Here is a 23,067-nt window from a genome sequence, read left to right as displayed (position 1 = left end):
AACAAAATATAAATAAATTCTAGGTTTGCCAGGCATGTTGGTGCATGCTTGTAATCTCAGCGGCTCTGGAGGCTGAGACAGGAGGATCAGCAGTTCAAAGCCAGCCTCAGCAATGGTGAGGGGCTAAGCAACTCAGTGAAGACCCTGTCTCTAAATAAAATACAAACTAGGGCTTGGGATGTGGCTCAGTGGTTGAGTTCCTCTGAGTTTAATCGGGTAACAAACAAACAAAAAACACCCAAATTCTAAGTTGGTAGAACATATGATCTTGACTTAATCATATTAGCCTGTGGGAAAATTATTTACTTGGATTATTTCACCTAATATTCTCAATTATTTTTTAATGATATATAAATAAATGAGAGTTTCTACAGCACAATGTATATCTTCTCTGTTTGCTTTTGCAAAAGCCTCAGTGGGGTGATTGTCCTTTACTATCAAGGACTATGAATTTGATAACAGACAATTCCTTTAGTTTAGAAATAGAAAAGCACTTATCTGCTTTGACAAACTTTTGTTTCTTTCACTCAACTAATGTGAATTAACAAATTCTACTTTTGAACTGCCATGAAATTAGGACATGTTCTAGATCAGACACAGCAACTTTATCATCATTTAGTTTTGAAACATTTCATTATATTTGTCTCTTTTTAAATTATCATGTTTCTTTTAAGAAGGTGTCATAAGAAAGTTATATTGACTACAGTTGGGATAAGTAATGATCAAATATCCGCTTAATGACAGGACACGGAAATAGTACAGATGGGACCCGAGAGCGCTGCTGATAACCATGGGAAGGACCACGAGAACAGGAGAACAGTTGTCCAGATGAACTAGATTCAAATCTTGTGCTGTCTCTTTCTAGCTGTAGAACTCTGAGCAAATTAAGTTAACACTGCTGTGCCTTAGTTGTTCCTCTGTGGTTTTTTAAATGAGGATGATAACAGGCCTGACATCATAGAGTTGTTATTAGCATTGAATGAGATTATATGCATCACAGAATAAGACCTGCTTCAGAATAACTGTTATGTAAATATTACCAGAGATATGAAAAATTGTGCTCTATATATGTAATAAGAATTTTAATGCATTCTGCTGTCATATATAAATTAAAAATGTTTTTTAAAAGGGAGGACAGAGTTTTCAAAATCATAGCGTTGTCTCAATTCTCAGTAAAAATTCTGGAGTATATTATTAAACATATGACTATGAACATTTAGAAATTAAAGTAAAGATCCATGAAAGGCATTATGGATTCTCTCAGTTAATTTATGCCAAACTAAATTAATCTATGTTTGATAGGATTATCAGATTCATACATCAGTAAGATGTGCCTATTAGAGCTATGCTTCAGCTAGTTATTTGACATTAGTCTACTTGAAACTCTTTTAGAAGTGATGGACAATAATGATCTGAGTGATAGAATTAGTAAATGGATTTGTAGCAGATTGAACACCTATAGGCAAAAAATATTGATTGAGTAATCAGTATCAGTCTACAGGAAGATTCTAGTAGCCACAAGTTTGTTTTCCACTGCCTTGTGTGACTCTGCCGTGGATCACTTGAAGTCATACATCAAAATCCTGCCAGTCAAGGGTGTGGGTATTACAGAATACAAAAGGAACTTGTTATGGTTTGGATGTGAGGTGTCCCCCTAAAACTCACGTACAAGACAATGCAAGAAGGTTTGGAGGAGAAATGATTGGGTTATAGCCTTAATCTATTCTTTTTTTTTTTAATATTTTATTAGTCATCGATGGGCCTTTGTTTATTTATATGTGGTGCTGAGAATTGAACCCAGTGCCTCACACATGCTAGGCAAGTGCTTTACCACTGAACCACAACCCCAGCCCCCCAAATCTTGAATTAAGCCCTGATGGGATTAACCGAGTGATAACTGATGCAGATGGGGTGTGGCTGGAGGCAGTGGTTCATTGGGGACATGGCTATGGGGTATATATTTTGTATCTGGAGCAGGAAGTCTCTCTCTTTCTACTTTCTGATCATCATGTGAGCTTGTGAGCTGCTTCCCTCTACCACAGGCTTCTGCCTTACCTTGAGCCCTGAGGATTGAGACCTCTGAAACAGTGAGCCTCCAAATAAAATTTTCCTCCTAAAATTGTTCTAGTCAGATCTTCTAGTCCCAGCAGGAAAAAAAAAAAAAAAAACAGTTGATTAAAACAGAACGTGAGCAACTGGCCAACAGAGTACTTTATAAGCTTGAACAAATAGCCTGCAGCTTAAAGATAAAATTCACTCAAGTTAACAGTGTCCTTTTTTTTTTTTTTTTTAATAGGCCTTTTTTCTGGGCATGTAGAAATCTGGGGGAGATTTCTTGGATGAATTGACCTTGGATAATCAAATACTTGTGACTAATAAGATTTTAGAGGCTGCACAAATGGATTGAAACAAACACAAGTGCAAACAAAAATCTGTTTGGCAAGCTCGGAAAATGCACCACAGAATTGTGGATGTGATTTCAGAAGCAAATGTTGAAAGATTCAAAAGTTTTCATTGACTGACAGTGTGAGATGGTTGCTAAAAAGAGAAAGCGTTATATTAGGTTACATTAATGTACTCATAGGAGATATAAAAAGGGATTTAAGGGTCACACGATATTGTATTTTGATTAAACTGTAAAGTATTTATCATTGGTATTTGGCTAATTTATTGTAATGAGTATAATTCTCAAAGACAAAGCTGTGTTTTAAAAGTGAATTGGGAAACTGAAGAATATTCAAAGAAGGGTGATATTGATGGCATTGTTGCAAACCGTTTTACTTGAGGACTGATGAAAGAAACAAGCTCCATTAACCTGGAAAAATAGGGAGACTTGGCTCCTACTAGTGTTAAAAACATGGGACAATATGTCATGAGTAACAAACCTTTTTTTTAACAGTTGCCTTTTAAACTTATATGTAAGGACAGTGCTTATAATTTAATATTAAATAATCATTGTTATATCCAAAGGCAAAAATTAGGATTACTCGGTAGAAATAAAAGGGAAGTAGAATTTTTATTTGATGCAGGTAAAAGACTTAATAATTGTAACAATTATTATTTTACTTTTTTAGAACATTGGGTGAGCTCTGGGTGTCTCTTGCTTTCCATTTTTCTGTGTACCCAAGTAATGTCAACTGTGCCATGAAATTGGGCACTGTGTGGTGCAGATTTTCCTGTGAATCTATGGTGGAATATGTTTGGCCTTGGCCAGGAGATGAGGAATGGGAATATGTGACTACCTGATTTGTACAAACTGGTGTAGTTTACTCAGAAGATCTCAGAGACCACTTCTAATGTCCTTCATTTTCTTATAGCTCTATTACGGGTTTTGACAAGATCTGTTTCTAGACTAAGTAAAGGGTCTCTATTTATTTATTTTTTACGATAGTGCTAGCTAATGTTTATTAACTCTAACTACTGTAGGTAGTCATTTGACTCATTGGAATAATAAGTACTTGACATTCATTATCTCATTTAGTCCTCACAATGTTTTTTGTGAATGACAGAATGTAAAAACTGAGACTCAAGGAGGTTAAACATCTAACATCAGTCAGTTAATGAGTAGGGGCTCCTGGTTCACCTGATTGTGCCTTCAGTATTCTATAAAATTCCAAATATTGGATGAATCAGTATATCCCACCAAATTACCTTGGTCTTTATTTATTAGAGCCTATTTAGTAGGGCTATAATCTGGGGATATAGATGTGAATGAGAACTAAGACCCTTGGTCTCATGAGGTTTGCAGTATAGCAGGAAGAACATCATTAAACAGGTTATACTAATTAATGACAGTTTTGACAGGTGCTATCGAGGGAACATATAGTTTAAACCATTATCTGAGAATTCAAGAAAATGTCTGATTGTTCTTAAGAGTGAAATTGTTGTAGTGGGGTTTTGAAATAGATCCTATGTATAATATCTTGATTAGAGGATCTCCATTTCTGTAAAAGCCCTGTGCTCATGATGAGGAGAAGTTTAACTTGTTAAAAAGAGCAGAATGGGCTAGTTCTGTCACTTACTAGCTGTACCATCTTGCGGCATATTACCTTCTCAGAGGGTTCATTTTTGTGTGTAGTAGGGCTGATTCTCTGGGCTATCCTAATGCTATTTTCCCTGCCAAGTCACATAAACATGAATACTTTTATAGCATACATTTTTTCATAAAATGCATTAAACTCAAATGGAAAATTGGAAGTATCATCTTTAACTCCTTAATTAGTAACCACATACACTGTCAGTGGAGGAAAACCTAAATGAACTGTAAATACCAGGCAGCTGGCAAGGTGCTATAACTTTTTATGTGATTTATTTTTTTATCTGAAGACTACCAGTGATCCAAATTCATGTTTCATCAAAATGACATGGACCTTTGAGATTTTTCAAGAGTAATAGAAATAGGAAATGTTACGTGTGGGAATTCTGGAGTCTATTATAATAATGAGAAGCTCCTAATGAGGACCTCTCACATAAAAGTTGTCTAATAAAATATTAGCTGCTCTTATTACATTTAAACATTCCCATCATCAATAACATCATGTGGATAGGTCCTCTTCACCCACTTACTAGCTTTATGGCCTTGTTCAACTCTGTTGATCACACAGAGTGTTAATGATACTGTTTTTTATGCATCTCACAGCATTGTGAGGATCAAATCAAATAATATGTTGTGGGAAAGCAAATGAAATACTATATGTTGTTTGAAAGCACTCTGCAATTGTAGAGAGCTATATAATGGCTTATTGTTGTTATAACCCCATAATCATTTACCCAGGACACAGGCCTTAAACATCTAAACACTTTAATGAACTGCCACTATGGATTAGGGGAAGAACACAGTAAGTTAGAAAAAGGGTGACAGCCTCGTCATTGATATCCATTTAGCATTTTACAATTGTAAACACTAAAATGATTTTTAAATTGTACAGAGTTTTTTCTTTTTTTTTGCAATCAAATAAGTAAACTCTCTGAAACTTTAATTTAGGGCCCAGAAGGCCAAAATTTTAACCTTTATGTGAATACTGTTCTAGTGTGTTTGTCTTAAAGACACTTAAAGTGAGTTTTCTGTTTGAAAGGCACTAAGGAATTTTTGAGTAAGCCTTAAAATGTCTGAGCCAATGTTCCTGAATCAGAAAAGTACTTAGGAGAGTGAACCTAATGCATAGAAAGACACATTCTTCACATGGCCTGTGCCCTAAATGATTTGGCATACCAGCACTGCCCTTCCTGTAGCTAAGATTGTGGATAATGGGGGGAGGAAATATCTGGGATGAGTCTGTCTTGCTTCAGTTGCATGAATTTAGATGTTTTTGACATGGGCTCTGATACAGTAAGTCAGAAACCTGAAATCCAGTGGTGTATCTGCACATTTATTTTTTCACTTCCTGGGAAAAAATAAAAGACCCATCTCTAGGAAGGTAGCTGATGATATGTATCCTTTGTGTCCCTGGCCATAGGGGAGTTCCCATTTTTGGAGACCAGTGTTGAATTTGAAACTTTTCCTACAGGAGCAATGCTGTAGAAAGAAAGTAGGTAATAACTGAAAGGATTTGAGAGTTGCAAGGTAACTCCTGGAGAGTGAGAATGAACAAGAATCACAGATATGGCTCTCCCACAGGAGAGCAGTCACTGTACAAAGAAAGAAAGGGCATTTCATGTAAAGATTGATCACTGGTATAGACTAATTTGTGAAGAGACAGTGATGTGTCTGCCCAGTGTTTTCTAATTACACTCTTCTCTTGGCAGTGCTTATTCTAATAATTCTGGCTGCAGCTTATCCTTAGCAAAATGCTGCAGCTTTAGGGGCCTGTTTTTGAGGAAGCAAATGATAAGTTAGCTCAAATTTTTAGCAAGTTTTTTGAAATGAGTTACAAAAGATAAATTTTCAGCCAAAGTATGTAGGAAAGAGAAACAAAACAGATACTAGAAAGAAGATACAATTCATATCATTTGTTAAAAAATTCCAATTCTTTGGTACAATTAGAACTATTAAGAATTCAATTAACTGTTTCATATAGATAATAATTATCAGTTCTATGGCTTTTGTATGCATTTGCAGTAAAATGTGAAAATATTATATTAAAAAGTTTATTCATGGTTGCAACTGAAAATACAAAACAATAAGGTGGTTATTATGGATTTTAAAATTAAATTTAAATGAAATACTGTGTTGGAAGTTTCTAATAAATATTACTCAGCAATAAAAGAGAATAAAATCATGGCATTTGCAGGTAAATGAAGATAATGCTAAGTGATGTTTAGCTAATCCCCCCAAAACAAATACTGAATGTTTTCTTTGGTATAAGGAGGCTGATTTATAGTGGGATAGGGAGTGGGAGCATGAGAGGCAAAGACGAACTCTAGATAGGGCAGAGGGGTGGGAGGGGAAGGGAGGGGGCATGGGATTAGCAATGATGGTGGAATGTGATGATCATTATTATCCAAAGTACATGTATGAAGACACGAATTGGTATGAATATACTGTGTATACAACCAGAGATATGAAAAATTGTGCTCTGTATGTGTAATAAGAATTGTATGCATTCGCTGTCGTATATAAATAAAAAAATTAAATTAAAAAAATAAATAAGTGATATAAAGGTACTGTGTCCAATTACAACTAAGAAAAAAATCCCAATGGATTAAAAATAATTTTTTTAAAGAAAAAATAATAAGGAATAATAAGAGCATCATCCTGTTCAGAGCGCAGCGCACTCTAGTGTGATATCAGTTACAACAGTTTAATCAGAGTCCTGACAGTGATTATCTGAAAGATCAGAGAGACCCAGAGGGATCCTTGCATAAGCCACCAGGACAGTGCTTTGCAGTTTTGAGACCCTCAGGATTCCCAGATGCACCTTTGGCCATAAGTATGGGGACTTGTACCTTTCTCATATCCAGCTCAGCAAGAACAGCTCTGTTTGTATGTTTTATATATTGGGTCCCCACATTTATATGTAGATTTCATATTTTGAAAGCTTTTCATCATCCTGGTATTTATATAGGGCAGAGGATGCTTCACTTGCCAGTGGAACACATACCATGGGGAAATGTGGCTTTTAATAGGAAATGGGGGTTTACGTTCTTATTCACCTTTGCATAAAATGTAAATTTCAGAAGAATTAAAAAGTATATAAAAATGTTTGATGGGGCTGGTATTGTGGCTCAGCGGTAGAGCGCTCACTTAGCACGGGCGGGACTCAGGTTCGATCCTCAGCACCACATAAAAATAAAGGCATTGTGTTGTGTCCATCTACACCTAAAAAATAAATATTTAAAAAAATGTTTGAGAGAAACATTTGCAGATATTTGCATGCTCAGTGGGTAAAAGTAATTTCTATGCATTTAAACAGTAGAAGCCAGTGGAAAAGACCAATGGACTTGCTTGCATAAATATAGAAAACTTTGCACATATAGATAAAATATCTAAAACAGGTGAAAAAGAAGGCCAAGATGTACCCCATAGCTACAGGTTTACTGGTACAGTGGGTGGTACTCAATCTAGTATTTGCACCTGAGAGCTTAGGATGCTCTTATACTTGACTGGGGCTTTTCCTCACTTCAGTGTTTTAGAGTATGACTGCTTGGGAGTCTGTTCATGTCTCTGCTGTGTGTCACATTATTTTGATGGTATCAATGTTTTGTTCTGTGAAGGTAATTTCTTTTGTTCCCCTCGTGTGTACACAGCTAGAGCTCAGTACAGCTTGCTCACACCCAGGAACATGTCCTCCTCTGTCTTCTTTCTCTGTCTTGCAGGAACTGAGGGTGGCTTCTGGTGTCTGTGTGGCTTCATCATTTCCTTCCTGCCTCTCTTCCACTTCATGATGTAATTCTTGGCACTTTTACTTCCTTTATAGAGTAGGATGTGATGTCATAGAGAAGGGGACAGGGCTATCCAAATTCTCTCAATTGCTGGGAGGAGCTGCCCAGGTGTGCTGAGGGGCCTGTACTCAGGAAGAGAAACAGGGAATCCTCCACAGTGAGTAACCCCACTTTCAAGTGCACCCAAATTTCTGTTAAAATATTGTCCAGTACACTGGAGTTTCTTCTTTGGCCCTTTCTAGACTGAATCATTTTGCCTTTAGACATTCCCAGTTCAGCTCAATTTTCCTCCTTCTTCCCCTTCTCCCTTCTTACCCTTCTTTCCACCATCCTGTTCCTCTCCCCTTGGTTCCCCTCATCCTTGCTTGGTGTGTGTCTGTGTCTACTGACCTTCTATCCATATCTTTTATGAGAGACCATCCGTGTTCCCAGCATTGCCTCTCACTGGGGTGATGCCCACCCTATATGTAGTACCTGTGACCACAGCATCTCCTTTCAGTGATTCATAATTATGCACCGTTCTTCTTACAATTCCTCTTTTTTTTTTGAAAATTCTGTCAGCTTTTTTTTTTTGTTTCCATGTCTATTTATTTCTCCCTTTCTATGTGATAAAATCTTTTCCCCTTTTCAGCCTTATTATGCAGTTTCCTTATTGCCTTTTTTCCAAGATTTTTATCCTTCAGTCCTCTTCCTGATGCCTGTTTCTTTTATCTCCTTTCCCAGTTTTCAGTGCACCTCCTCTCCGTGTCCTCCTCGGGGAGGACCGTTTTCCTTCTTTCCTGTGGACATACCAGTTGCCACGCTCTCTTTCTAGTGTGGCTCATATGTCTGTATCCTGTAAAGCACTTACCAGCAATGAGTAAAGGAATGAGTAAGGTTGGGCAAGGGGGGGGGATCGCCTGGGAACTGGAGAGGGAGGACAGGGGAAGCAACCTGAACATGAAGCGGGGCAGGCTGTGTGTGACTTTTGGAGTTTGGGGACCTCCATGGACAGAGCCTTTGCTAGTAAACTAGTTGAAATTTGGCCAATGACAGTCAAAGAGATCACAGAGCTGTTTTGAATGGACTGGGAAGCCTTTTAGGTTGACCCTGTTAGTTCTTAATAACTGTGATCCTTCTAGTAAATAATTATAAATGAGAACTGTAGTATCTTTAAGTTGCACGGGGCCATGATTTGTGCATGATGCTCCAGTGTAACATAGTTTGGTGTCATCTACCCTTGAAATAGGTCATTGTGAAGATTTGTGTAGACTTGGTTCTTGTGCCCATGTATGGTCCCTGGGGTCCACATGGGTGAGCTACTTACCACTTCCACTGCATGGAGTTGAGTCCCTGGATCAGTAAGGGAACCTGATTACTAGGGCTAATGGTCTAATGCCTGTGAAAATAATGAGCTATGTTTCATGTATTTCTATGCCCTTTGTTTGAGGCAAACCCCTTCCCAAAAGAATAAGTAGGGCAGAAGAGGAAAGAAAATGGGACTGAGGTCATGAAACTGAGATGGGCTGAATGGAAAGAGGAAAGGATTTACTTGAAATTAATTGGAAAAGGCAAAAGAAAGGAAACTGAGCTGAACTGGAAAACACATAGCACTGAGTGACTTTGGCTCCTATATGCTCATTTCAACATTTTAGCCATGAAGGTTTTTATCTTCTTTCTCATTTTTTAAAAAATATAAACAAGATTGATCAAAATATGAATCCCATGATGACGTTTGTGACCAGCATTCTGTTCTCTGCTACTGGTAGCATTCAGGCTCCATGTTTCCAAGGTCCTGGGAACTTAGGAAACATTTTAATAGCCTGGAGACATAACTTTAACCATGAAATATTAGCAATTTTTCACATAAAGGAAATTACATACATTTATTGACTTGTTTCTTTAGGTTTCATTTTTTTTTTCTTTTTTGGTGTGTATGCCTTTGTGACATTTTTTCAAGAACAGCCCCCCTATATGTTGCAGAAATTGCCATTTTAAAAGTTCATAAAAAAAATTTGGACGCCTGAGCTGTGTGATGGGAACATAACATTCACATAAAAGCCCCTTCCCCCTTAAAACTTTAAATAAAAATTGCATGATTTACCTATGTTTTCAGTTTTTATATTTCCATATAATAATCTAGAAATTTTATGTTTATTTTTATTTTTTAGGCACTAGAAAAACATCCCAACTCACCAATGACAGCAAAGCAGATATTGGAAGTCATTCAGAAGGAAGGGTTAAAAGAAACAAGGTGAGTATTCACATTTAAAACATTTTCCTTTTTCATTGACTAATAATTGTCACTAGTTGTGCAAAATAGGCATACCTAGATTTTGACATTGTAGCTGATGGTGAATTAAGTACTACCTGCAATTTTTCTTTTCTGTGATTGCAGAATATTTGGATGACCTAAGATTTCCCTGGAACTGCCTGTTAATAAATTACATTAGATGGGTTCATATAGAACGTACTTTGTTAACAAAGAGAAGCACTGTGGGATTTAGCCCCTGACTGCAATTATTCCTGTTTCTCTTTTTTTGTTAAGTGGAGGTTGTGTTTCTAAAATTAAGCAGTGAAAGTGAAACTTTTACAGGCTTAGTAGATAGATCCAGGATATAAAGATGAGCTGACGCTGATAAAATTCAAGTGCCAATAAGTGTGGCTGGGAATTTAGTCTTCCTATAGCGAAGAACTCTACTTGTAGTGTCCTTTATCATCTGTTGAGCCTTTAAAAAAATAACAGCTTTATTGAGATTGAATTCACAGACTACAAAATGTGCCCTTTTAAAATGTACATTTCAGTGGTTCATATTATATTCACAGAGTTTTGCAATATCACTGCTGTCTAACTTTAGAACATTTCATCACCCTAAAATGAAACTCTGTACCTGTTAGAAGCTACTTCCCATTCCCCATTTCCCTTGCTTCTGGTATCCACTAATCTTTACTGTCTGTATGGATTTGCTATTCTGGACATTTTATCTAAATAGAATTCATATAAATGTAGGTTTTCGAATTTTGACGCTTAACGTGTTTTCAGCATTGATCCATGTTTTAGCAAAATCAGAACATCATTCTTTTTTGTTGCCAAATAATATTACATTGTATGGATATACCACAATTTGTTTACTTCCAATGGTCTTTTGTTTTTATTTGTGTATTAATTTCATAGTTTGGGCCTTAACCAGCAGGGTAGGGCTGTGTATATATTGCTTAAAAACACACACACAAAAGGAGATTTGTTATAGAAGGGAATGACTATAATAATAGCAAGTGTAGGCCATTGGCCACATTTATCAAGTACATTATTTTGCCTGAGTTGTCTGTCGCTGACTAGCAACATCATAGTGGCAGTGGTTGTAATTTGGTGAAATGTTTCAATCAATATGGAAATAGAACTGCTAAGAGAAATGAATATCTTCCTGAGCACCTATATAACTCTTGTAACTTTAAAGTGTGGGTAGCATCAATCTCTAGCTGTTTAAAACATAACTTTTGCAAGTTAGACCCATCAGGTATAGGACACTGATGTACAAATTTTCATCTCTGTTTTGGAGACTTTTATGCCTGTTCTGAAGAAACAGGCTGAGATGATGTGACCACACCCATGCTTGCAGTAGTAGCTCCCCCAGGCAGTGGTGGCAGTGATACAGTTAGTTGCTGTAAGAGCCTAATAGCTCTGTCGAAGTAGATGTTGTTCTCAACCTGGGGTCGGTGTGAAGAGGTAAGGAACAAAATGTGGAAAACTGGAAGTTAATTTTCTCCTGGCCACCTGTCAATACCCTGAAAATATTTATGACATTTAGCACCGAAAATGTATGTGCCATAGCCAAAAGAAAAGAGGGAGTAAATGTCTAAGGAGATGCACTCCTGTCGAATGTGAGCTCTGTGCCAGAGGAATCTGCCAGCACAGACACGAGCTGCATCTCTTATAAGCAGATGTTTGAAATTTGTTCATTAAGATAGTCTTCTCCACAGGAGTGACTCTGCTGCTATTTATTGTTGCGAACTGTGAGATCTAAAATTCCTGTATTGGCTCTCGGCAGCATTTTAATTACACTTATTATCATAACAGCACTATTTCATGTTTTTCAAAATGCTGTTCCTCCCTGAATGGTATTTGAAAGGGTTTTAAGTATACATAGTTAGCAGAAACAAGCAAACACCAAACAAAACAACTCCTTTTTTTTCTTCTACTTTTCTTTTTACTTTCTTTTTAATTTTTTGTGGTACTGTGTATGGGTCAAACCCAGGGATGCTCTACCACTGAGCTACATTCCCAGCTCTATTTATTTTTTATTTCAAGACAGAGTCTTACTAAGTTGCCCAGGCTGACTTTCGGTGCTCCTGCCTCAGCCACATAGCTGGGATTATAGGCATGCATGACCACACCTGGCAAAACAATTTCTTTAAAGATTAAAGAACATTAAAGTGGGAAACATAAACTCATGTTTCTGTAAATGTACTTCCCACCCACTGTGTGTATTATTATTGTGTCCTGTAAGGGGAAAAATGTCCCTTATTCCTAATATTGATGGACCAGTATTGTGTTATTTAAAGTAGTACCTACAAGCAGTTCCCAAGTTCAATAGGAAAGGAAAAAAAAAAAAAGTAAGAGACCACTTTTCTTTTAAGTTCTCACCTTAAAATCAGTTCTGCATCAAGTAGCCTCAGACTATGCATTTTGTGTTCTCATTTCTTGTCACTTTCCTTAACTCCTCCCTCCTGTCATTTGTGACCTATTATAAGTGGCTCACGTATCTCTGCTCACTCTTCCCTGGTTTTCTAGTTACAGTTTGCTTATTAAACTTACCTATAAAATAAACATATTTTGAGTGCATTTGGGACTGTCCTATGTAGTTGTAGGAAGCAGATGCTGACATTTATTTTGCCTACTTAATGTACTGTTTTGCTACTTTTTACGTTCTTAAATGTTTTCCAAATATTTAAGGTAGCTGAGTAAATGAAGTGTAACTGTATGTATTTTTCTTAAATAAAGTTTAGAAATTCCATCATCAGAAGGTCAAACATGGCTGATTAATGCTAGGTATTTATTTAATGATGTGCTTTTTCAAGAAATGCAGATTGGTGATATGCCTGATTAAATACAGAGAATTGATTGTGAAGTTACTGATGTGAGCATAGCCCCTCTGGTCTCTGTGGATGTCAGATAATGGTGATAGTCTTCACCCAAATAGTCCACCACTGTATTGGGTATTTCTAGGAAAGAGAAGACAGGGTGTTTATCTATCATCATTCCAACCTGTAAGGCCGCTGGTGTCAAATGCTACCGGGGTCTTCATTCTCTGCGATAGACAGGTCTCTCTTGCTTTGACCTTCTGGGCTATAATTTTGTCCTTGTGTGTCTTTCTTGATGTCCTTTAGAGTAGGCCACCCTAGCACTCTTAGCACTCTGCAGATACTCAATAAATAGCTGATGAGCAAGTTATCTTTCTCATGATGTTAAATTGCTGGCATTTAGTGATGACTTTGGCCTGCTTTCAGAGTTAAAAGCTTCAAATCAAAAGGAAACTGAACTTTTGGGGAATCTCTTTTAATATATGCATGCTGATAGTCTCTAGTAGATTATCTGTGAACAAGTAAAGTCCTTGTTTTGTTGCTTATTTTCAAACACTGTAAGAGCCACTAGTTTAAATTTGTAACTTGGAATTTAAAAAAAAGAAAACTACGCTAGTAATTTTGGCAAAGCTAGTCTATATATAGATGAATATGTTCAGTATATATGATGTTACTTTGAGATGAAATTCTTGACATTTTATGCAAACTTTTCAAGTGACACTTTAAATCACATTTTTTAAAATTTAGATATGATAAAAAGAGGACAGTCTTTTATATTATATTCTGTGTATCATTTTCATGTTATTGATGAAATGTGTAATGTATGATTAAATTCTACTAGGAAAAGCCAGAATGGAATAAATATTTTTCATGTGGGTTTGAAAAGATACCTGAATATAATAAATTGTTAGATGTGGTTTTAATGAAAAAGATTAATGGCATGGTCATAGCATGATTTTTTCTAGACCAAGTTCTCTTTTTAGTGAAAATATATTTGGTAAAGTTTACTTCATCTTTACATAAAGGGATAGAGGAATTTATCAGTATAATTTTATATTATAAAACATCTGATCCACCTATGCTTTTGCTTTACTGGTTATGAGATTTTCAGGCTTCTGTTCCTTTATGTGTATCGGTTGTCAGCAATTGATCAGTCACAGTTGTTTGGAATGCTTTTCAGATGATCAGAATCTTATAATCCATCAAGTAGCTGTGCTGCTTGGAGAGAGGAGATTATGTGCATATTGCAGTCTGCTGCTTTTGCCAATGGATATTTGATATTCTTGTGGACCCCTTAGCTAAACATTCTCACTTCCTCAGGGAGTTAGGCTGCTGTTGCAGAATATATTCTTGTCTGCAGTCAGGAACAATATTTATGTCAAAAAAGAAGAGTAACTTCAGTTAGCATGCTTTGGGTGATGGGGGTGGAGGGTTATCTCAGTGCTGCTTTTCTGTATTTGATTTACTTATTCAGAAGTTGTCATTTATTTATGAAGAGGAACTGAGGCATTTTTGATGCCTGGGGATGTTTTTCTCTGCTCTGTCTCATGTAATATTTAAAGAGATTGCTATGGTTTGGATGTGAGGAGTCCCCCAAAAGTTCATGTGTGAGACAATGCAAGGAAGTTTAGAAGAGAAATTATTGGGATATAAGAATCTTAACCCAATCAGTGAATAATCTCCTGATAGGGATTAACTGGGTGATAACTGTAGGCAGGTAGGGTGTGGCTGGAGGAGGTGGGTCCCTGAAGGCCTGCCTTTGGAGTTTATTTTGTCCTGGTGGGGCAGACTCTTTCTCTGTTTCCCTGGGCCGTGTTGCCAGCCAGCTGCTTTCCTCCACCACACTCTTTAAGCATGATCTCCACTTAGATCCCCAAGGAATGGAACCAGCTGTCTTTGGACTGAGACCTCTGAAATTGTGAGCCCCCAAGTAAACTTTTCCTCCCCTGTTTTAGTCAGTTTTTTCAGTGCTATGACCAAAAGACCTGACAAGAACAGAGATGCTTCCAAAGAAATGTGTGTTTAGTTATTGTCACATATCTAGGGGTTGCAGGTTGTGGAGTAAGGCTTACCTCATTTACCTAGTGTGAGCAAAAAATCAGTATGAGCTAGATTTTATGCACTGGGCATACTTTAATACCTGTTACTAATGTGGCATGAACTGTAATGTTAAGTGATAATAGATAACAGTTTCTAATGAGATGAGGATTATAAAACAAAGGAGGAAAATACACAAACTGTAGAAAGCAATAAAAAAATCTGTAAGGTTCAAGATAGGCAATATTTATGAGGTACATTTTTGCAATATTACAGATGCCCTACCTACATAAAAATCTGTTAGAGTTCATCATCTGGTTACAGAGCAGTAGCCTGTAATCACATATCACAGTAGGGACATTGAAAAACTTATATATACAATCTTTATTGGACTTAGTGTTACCTAGAATATAGACATATTTTAGATTTTGCAGTGTGGAGAACATCCACTTGACCAACTCAAGATTTTGTAATTATTCTAGTACGAAGGGTTTTTTTTAAGTTCCTGCTGATAATTCTTATAATAAATTTGTTTTTACCTGCCAGTTTAAGGATTTTTATGTTGTCTGTTTTGCTCTTTCTGTGATGATGTGCTGTAATTGGGATCTCCATTTTGTACTATGGTTTATTAAAGACATTGCATTTTTTTTTTAGGGGAATAAAACGTCAGAAATTCTATTTCCATGTATAGTGAAAAACAATGCAATGTTTTGGCATTGCTCCTGGTGAGATTTATGTTGCTAATTAGTGCTATAGGAGATGATTCCTTTTTTTGCTGCTGAAATGTTTTGTCTAGAGATAAGAGAGAGACACAAATAATTTCTATTGCAAAATCAATTCTTATCTCCAGTCTCCATGTTGGCAGTCCTCCTTTCATACTGAAATGGTGGTCTAGTTTGTTTGTGTTGGGGCATTTTAGAATTATAGTGTTAGCACACAGTGTCATCCCTGCCATTTGTTAACATCTAATTCTCTCATTGTGTAAATGGTGTGCACAGTCAGCTACTGAGAGAGGGATGCATGAGACAATGGCGTTATTAAGCAGAAACATAGGGTAATTTGCATATATTTATGTGTGTGTCCATGTGTCTAAGCAAGCCTCTAGAGGTTGATAGCAAAATTTTACTTGTCATCACTGTGAGATTAGAAATCTCCATTAGAGTCATTCTTAACAGTCTTCTCCCAGCTCTTATGGCCAGTTGGTTCATGGATAGTGTCAGTTCTACTACTCAGGTACACATTTCTTTCTCTGTATCCTGCTTTTTGCCATTCTTCAAGCACTTATTATTTCTTACCTGTATTATTGCACTGTCTTCTTATCTGTTGACCATACTCCTAGTTTTCCCTTTTCAAATCTATTTTTTCACTCTCAAACAAATAACATCATTTATTGTAGCATTTCTTACTGATAATCCATAATATTCTAGAACCAGTATCACACTTGGTGAATTATGAACCAAAAACTACTATACATTGTATGTTTGTGGTTAATCAGATTAAATTAGGCATGGTATTTTTCCTATTTTTTGGTCTCTGTATAAATTATGATATTTCTGATAACATATGTTATGAATGATGATTGCATGTGTTGTACTTTACATGTAGGTGAAATTTTGAATTTCTAATCTGATCATTTTTATATACATTTGACTTTTCCCAAAATAAATCTTTAAAAATATTTGTTGGCATTGTATGCTTTCTGTAAATAATTTTCAACTTAAATGGTATAGTATTGATTAAATACATAGTCATATATGAATATTACTAATTGTTTAAAAATAATTTTGTAATCTCATAAATTAAGTTTTTGTTAAACTTAAAATTACTTTTTTATATAGTGACAAAAATAATTGAAATAATTCTTGAGGGGAGTACCGTTATATTTTACTGTGAAAGCAGTTCCTAAGTTAAAAGTAATTATGTGAAACATTATCCTACAAGATCAGGTTCCAGATCTTTAGTACAACCCTAATCAACTTGGACTTGGGCAGCTGTAGAGCCTTCAAAGTCAAACATCTGACATTGCAGCCACAGTTGATGACTTGTCTTTCATTGTGAAATTTCCCCCATTATTTCTTTAATGGTTTGAAAAATAGAAGTAGAGCCCACAAGGCATTTATGAATTGAGTTGTGTGTGTGTGTGTGTGTGTGTGTGTGTGTGTGTGTGTTTACTCCCATATACTTTTGATAGTTATCACATTTTTGATATAAGATTGAATTGCTGAGTGAGTGGGTCTAATATACTTTTCACACGCAGTGCTTCACAGTGATATAATAAGTTTGAAACAGGATTCTTCACATCAAAGTCATATTAATAGTGATTGTCTTAGTTTGTATATGCTACCATATCAAAATGTCATAGACTGGGTGGCTGAAATAATAGAAATCTATTTGCTTACAATTCTGGAGACCAGAAATCCCAGATCAGTCTGGCAGGGTCAATTTTTGATTAGGGGTCTCTTCCTTACTTGTAGCTGGCCTTCTTGCTTATGTCCTGATAGGGCCTTTCCTCAGTACAGTTTGCAGAGAAAGAGAGAGCTGTCTGTCACTTCTTATAAGAACACTAATCCTATCAGATCAGGACCCCTTTCTCATTTAAGGTTAGTTATTTCCTTAGAGGACTAAATATAACCACATTGAGGGCTCAGGGTTCAACACGTGAATCTTGGGGACGGTGAATGACATTCAGTCCATAACAGTGATTTCCAAATTTGGAACATTTTCTGAATTTCATGGCGTATCATAAGAATGTTTCTAGAATTGAGTGGTTATTTTGGAAGGTATTTATACTCGTGTGCTTAACATAGTACCCATACATACATCCATTTTGTGTACTGCTAATATGTGTTTTTCTATGTTATTCCTAACATACAAACCGATGGAATACTTGGCTTAAGAACTTTCATGTTCAAGTATGTGTATGCTCACATAACATAAATTGATTTGGATTTTATTTGAAGCCTTTGGTAAAAATAGCTGTGGTGACTGCATATAGCCCTCAAGGCATCAATATCCACTAAGCTATGCAATTATAGCTATGAAATGGCCATTGCTTAATACATCTTTTTATTCTGTCAAGCTTTCTTTCTCCATTCTTCCAAATAATTGAGCAAAAAAGGTAATTTAAGTGATTTTAGCTTTACCAAGATCTAGGTATAATTTACTCCAGAAACACTGAGCACTCTATAAATATTTCAGTGCAGAAATAGAACCAGAAATGGATATAAAATTACACTGTGCATGAGTCTTTCTAAGTATCCTGTGCAGGTGAAAATCTTTGGGGAGGAGCAGGCTTGTAAAGCGGGGTGATTTTGTTTCATTCTTTCCTAAGTGGTGCTTTTCTCTTCATCTTTTCTTTCATTCCTTGTGCTCTTAATTGCCACACGCCTAAATGATTTTAGTTTTGCTTCTTTGTTTTGAACTTGACAACATAATTCAAATGCAAAATAGTTGATATGCTGACATGGGGACTTCTTTTTATAGTTGATTTGTTTTCGAAAGGAATAAAAATTATGGTATTTTTTTGAGCCAGGTTTTCTAAAAGCTATAGTGCATAATTCCTAAGAATAAGTTGTACTTAGGGGAAAAAAAAAAGACTATTTATCTAATGCCTCCTCACATACCCAAGCAAAATTAAATTGCTAATTGTTGGCTGGAGCTCTGTCTGAAATTCAGGTGATTATTTTGTTAACCTTTTTTTTTTTTTAAAGTCAAGACCTGTGCTAGGTGTAGTGTAAAGATTTTTGTATTTGGTCTCTTCAGTCTGTTGGTTATCATCTTTTGGGCTATTCTCAGTATGCAAGCATGTATGCCCAGGATGCATAGGAGTCACATTAGAGGGACATAAGAGAAATTAGAGGGCATCAAGGAAGTTAAAGTTGTAGAGAGAGACTATCGTTGCACAAAGTTGGCCAGTTAAGGGCCTACTCAGTGTTCACTTATAAGATCCTAGGGGCTTTGTGGAAGTTATGAGGCAAATATTTATTCTGTTAGCATTTCTAAGTCCATGATGGGGTTAATAGATGAACAAAATGTGGTCTCTGCTTTGGGGTTTAACAGTGTGGTTCCAGATCAGTCTTTGTGTTATTTAATTCAATCTTCTAATCTCTGTGAAGCATGTCTTAAACCTAGAGCATAATGTTTAACTTTTATACTTGGGAATGTCTAAACTCTTTAATTTTTTTTAACAAATATCTGGTATTCCAACATGACAGTAAGGGTTGTCTTTCTAGCACAAATCTAAAATCATTAAGGTAAGAAACTGATACCTTTATCCATTAATTTTCTTAGCAGAGTGCTGAGACATTGTGTTTTATGTAGCATGTCAGGCAAATTAATGAGTAGGGACTTGATGATAAAAAGAATACTGATGTTTATTGATCCTTTATATTAGGCTAAGGACTTTGTGTGAATTATCTTTGTAAAATAAGCACTGAGGTGAGTAGATACTCTGCTATACCCCATGTTACAGAGAAAGAAATGGAGGCAGGTGAGGTTAAGTACCTTGAGATAATTTTTCCAGTGGCTAGTGATAAAACAGGATTTCAACTTTACAAAGTTAAAAGCTGTAAGATTCTATTAATAAATACTCCCCCCATCTTCTTCAGTGGCTTTTCTGGTTCATTGTTGATGTTTTGTATATATTACTCACCAAGATTAAAATCTAACTTGTAGGTAGATGTGTTGAAATGCTTTCAGTTTATAGTCTATTTGTAATTAGGGTGGATGGGTTAAAAAAAAAAGCCTTCTCATAACCCCCTGAGATTTGTGGGGTGCCACGTCTTTGACAGACATTGATGACTATGCTTGCCTAATATGAGGAGGTGATTTTGAGTAAAGAATCAGGGTTATGGGCAGCAGCAAGACATCGTTCAAATGCAACTTTTTACTGTTTGTTTGTTTTTTTTTAAACAAGATAACACTGTGAGAATGTGACTTGTACTGTGAATAAAGGGAGAACTAAGGACTTCATAGGAATATTACTGTTTTATTGTTGATCTTGGACTTAGAAATTAAAATTATTCTTTCTGAACTGGCTAACTTGATCAATCAAAGCATGATTACTAACAAAATGTAGATAATCCAAAAGACAATTTTAGAGAGTAGTAGTCTGTCCATTTGTGGAAACAACTGAATGAAAATAGATGGTATTGTTTAAACCATGGTTGGGTGGAGGTACCGGAACACTGGGTTATTAATCCCATTTTTCTTTTAAGAGAGGAGACTAGGAAAAGACACTAGAAGGCCGAGAGGCATAAGTGAATATAGTTTCAGAAGCACCACCAGTGCTTCCTTTAGGAAATTTTGTTAAGCAGAAAATGACCAGAGACAATTTACTGTTATTTGTAATTTGTATCATGACCACTTATCCATCAGCCTTCCTGTACTCCTGCTGGGAGTCACAAGATCATTTCTCTTTCCTTTTAATTTTTACTTTTACAATAGACATGCAAAATTGCCAGGCCATGGTTCTCCTGAATCCATGACTTAATTCTTTCCTAACATGTCTGCATGAAGTACAATGATTTATATAACAAATTATTCAACTTGTTGTTTATTTTGCGTTCTTTGAAGAAGACCTGCTATTGCTAGAAAATGGCATTGCTGCAGATTTCTAGGAATAGGCTTTTGCTAGTGGGATAGTTGAAAGAATGCCTCCAATCTTAAGTTGCTAAGTGTTGGGGTTGCTGGCAAAGTTCACTTAGGAATCCCCTACATGTTCACTCCAAGAAGGGAAGTGCATATCTAGGAACAGAAATTCTCTTAGGCATTACCAAACCAGTTTCTACTGGATTACTTTAAAAATTTTAATTTTATTTATTTATTTATTTTGCAGTACTGGGCATCAAAACCAAGGGCCTCATGCATGCTAGGCAAATGTTAGAACACTGAGCCATATCTCCAGCCCCCCACCCTCTTAAAAAAATTCCAATTTCAATATTGAGAATTCTAACTAGATTTTTAAGATGATCACTTAATGCTTATTTTTACAAATCATTCGTCTGTCATGTTACCAAAAAAAAAAAAAGTTACAAATTTTAGTTTTTATACTTTCGTAAATTGCTTTGTATAATAAGGCACAGTGGTAGACTAATGTGAACCTACAGTCTTCTTTGAAGAAAGGGATGAGTACTTATGAAATAAACTCAAAGGCATTTTGAGAAATTAGGATAATTATCTAAAATTTAAAATCCAGTCTTCCCTTTACTCAACTTTACCTAGTTTCCCAAAACTTCTAGTCTTTATTTAAAAGTGTGGCTCCGTGAACACAAAGTGGACGGGTAGTGAGAGCCCTCAATATCAGGAGGGGTTAAGTGCTTTGGTAAAGAGAAGGTCAGGACTAGTTTTACTGTTGTCATTTGTCAACCTTAAACTATACTTGTGAGAACTGTTGTGAAGCACAAAGTCCCTTTTAGAAGCAGATCCTTCAGACAGCTCCTACTATATTAGGATGCAAGCTAAGATGTGATGAAGTTTAATTTGGAATTATACCATTGTGTTTCTGGGGAGGTCTTCACAAATCATGTAGTTTTAGATTCTTATTTTACAGATAGTAAACTAAGACTTTGAAAATGTAAGTCACTTGTGCACAATAGTAGAGTTAGTGAATATTTGAGCCATCTTTCAACTTAGAAGAGGGTGATTGTTTTGGAGTTTGAGTAGAATATACAAAAGCCTAGTAGTGAGTGAAGGCTAGACTGTATAAAGAAAACAGGTGTGTTCTAAGGTACTATTAGAAGGATCATGCCTTCCCGTTGTTTTTACTGAAGTGTTGAGTTAAAGATGACTGTGATCCAGTCATCTTCTATTACCTGATTCCATTTGCCTCTAGTGGCACTCTTGGCATAAGGGTAAAAGAAAGATTGTACTGTAGATTATAATAGTGATCTAAAGTTCTTGGTTCTGGTCTCATTGGCTCCTTGGTGCCCCAAAGGAGTACCCAGGAGAATAGACTTCCCTTGCTGGGGGCTGATTGAAGAGCCAGTGAGAGCCAGGCTCAGTGAACCAATGAAAATGGAACAGATAATTTTATTGACTATTCCTATTCTAGTTGTTCTTTCTAATGTACACGAGAAGACGACCAGTAAAACAAGGGCCAATAGATTTGCCTGCAGATAGTTTGAGTAAAAAGATTCATCCAGCATCCATGATTCTCTGGATTTCTGTTTTTCCAAGTGGACTTGCAGACCACTGTGCTTTTATGTATTAATATTCTTAAATGTTATTCTATTTTATGCTTACTTATTATATTTTTCCTTCTGTTCTCTATATATAAACACAGGTGGATAGCAGTTAAATGTACAAATATAAAAATAATTAAATATATAAATATAATCAATGAAATTGAAGTGTCTGAAAAGTCCAATGGGTAAATGAAAACATAGACCAATGTGAACCTACAGCAAAAATCAAGTTTTGATTCATTGATTCCTACTTTTCTGATATTAATAATTTATTTGACTTAATGAATGGGTTTTTAGGTATCAACATAGCATGGAATATGTGTAATGATTTTTTAATGGATTAAATGAGGTTAAATTCATTACAATTTGTGGCTATCAAATATCTTGTAATTAATTATATGTTTTATTATTCCTCACATATAAAATAATATTGATCCCTGAACTTTCTAATGTTTATGGCTGTTCTATAGATTAAAATTTAAAAATACACTTAAAAATTCTTACAACTGCATGTTGCACATTTTATTTTAGCCCTTGCAAATAAATTAAATATTTTCAGATTATTTTTCTTAGATGTTTTGAGAATTACTTTTGATTGCTATTTACTTTATACAGTAACCTATTATACAAGCTTATGTATAAGTTTGCTTAGTTATGATGGATTTCCCACATAAGTGGCTTAATCAAATAGGTGTTTGAAGAGTAGTCCCAGGAGTGATGGGATTAGCTTTGCTCTACCAAGATGTCCGGGAACCAGATCCTTGCAGCTTGTTGCGTTCCTATCTTTGTGATTTTCTTCTCATCTCATTGATCTGAGAGAGCTTGTAGTTGGAAGAAGGAGCACATGTAATCCCTTTGTAGATTTGTTCTGGATGTTAAGGGCATCAGTTCTTTCCTTATGTCCCACTGGCCTTACCTATACTTGTACTAAGCTCAAAGAGAAGCTGAGGAGTGGGGTGGTGGT

The 23,067-nt window shown here is 35.9% G+C and overlaps 1 protein-coding gene across 1 annotated transcript in view; it reads left to right on the top strand.

Moving 5' to 3' along the window:
* The first annotated feature begins 7,299 nt into the window (after positions 1-7,299).
* Positions 7,300-23,067, top strand: part of Asxl3 (ASXL transcriptional regulator 3) — a 140,375-nt gene continuing 124,607 nt past the window's right edge. Inside the window, 2 exon segments of the mRNA XM_015482250.2 lie at positions 7,300-7,978; positions 9,972-10,054. Coding sequence (XP_015337736.2) covers positions 9,999-10,054 — 56 coding nt within the window. The 5' untranslated portion in view covers positions 7,300-7,978; positions 9,972-9,998.

Source organism: Marmota marmota, unplaced genomic scaffold (genome assembly GCF_001458135.2).
Source record: "Marmota marmota marmota unplaced genomic scaffold, marMar, whole genome shotgun sequence".
In the NCBI taxonomy this organism is placed as follows: domain Eukaryota; kingdom Metazoa; phylum Chordata; class Mammalia; order Rodentia; family Sciuridae; genus Marmota; species Marmota marmota.
This window is presented reverse-complemented; position numbering and strand designations above follow the sequence as displayed.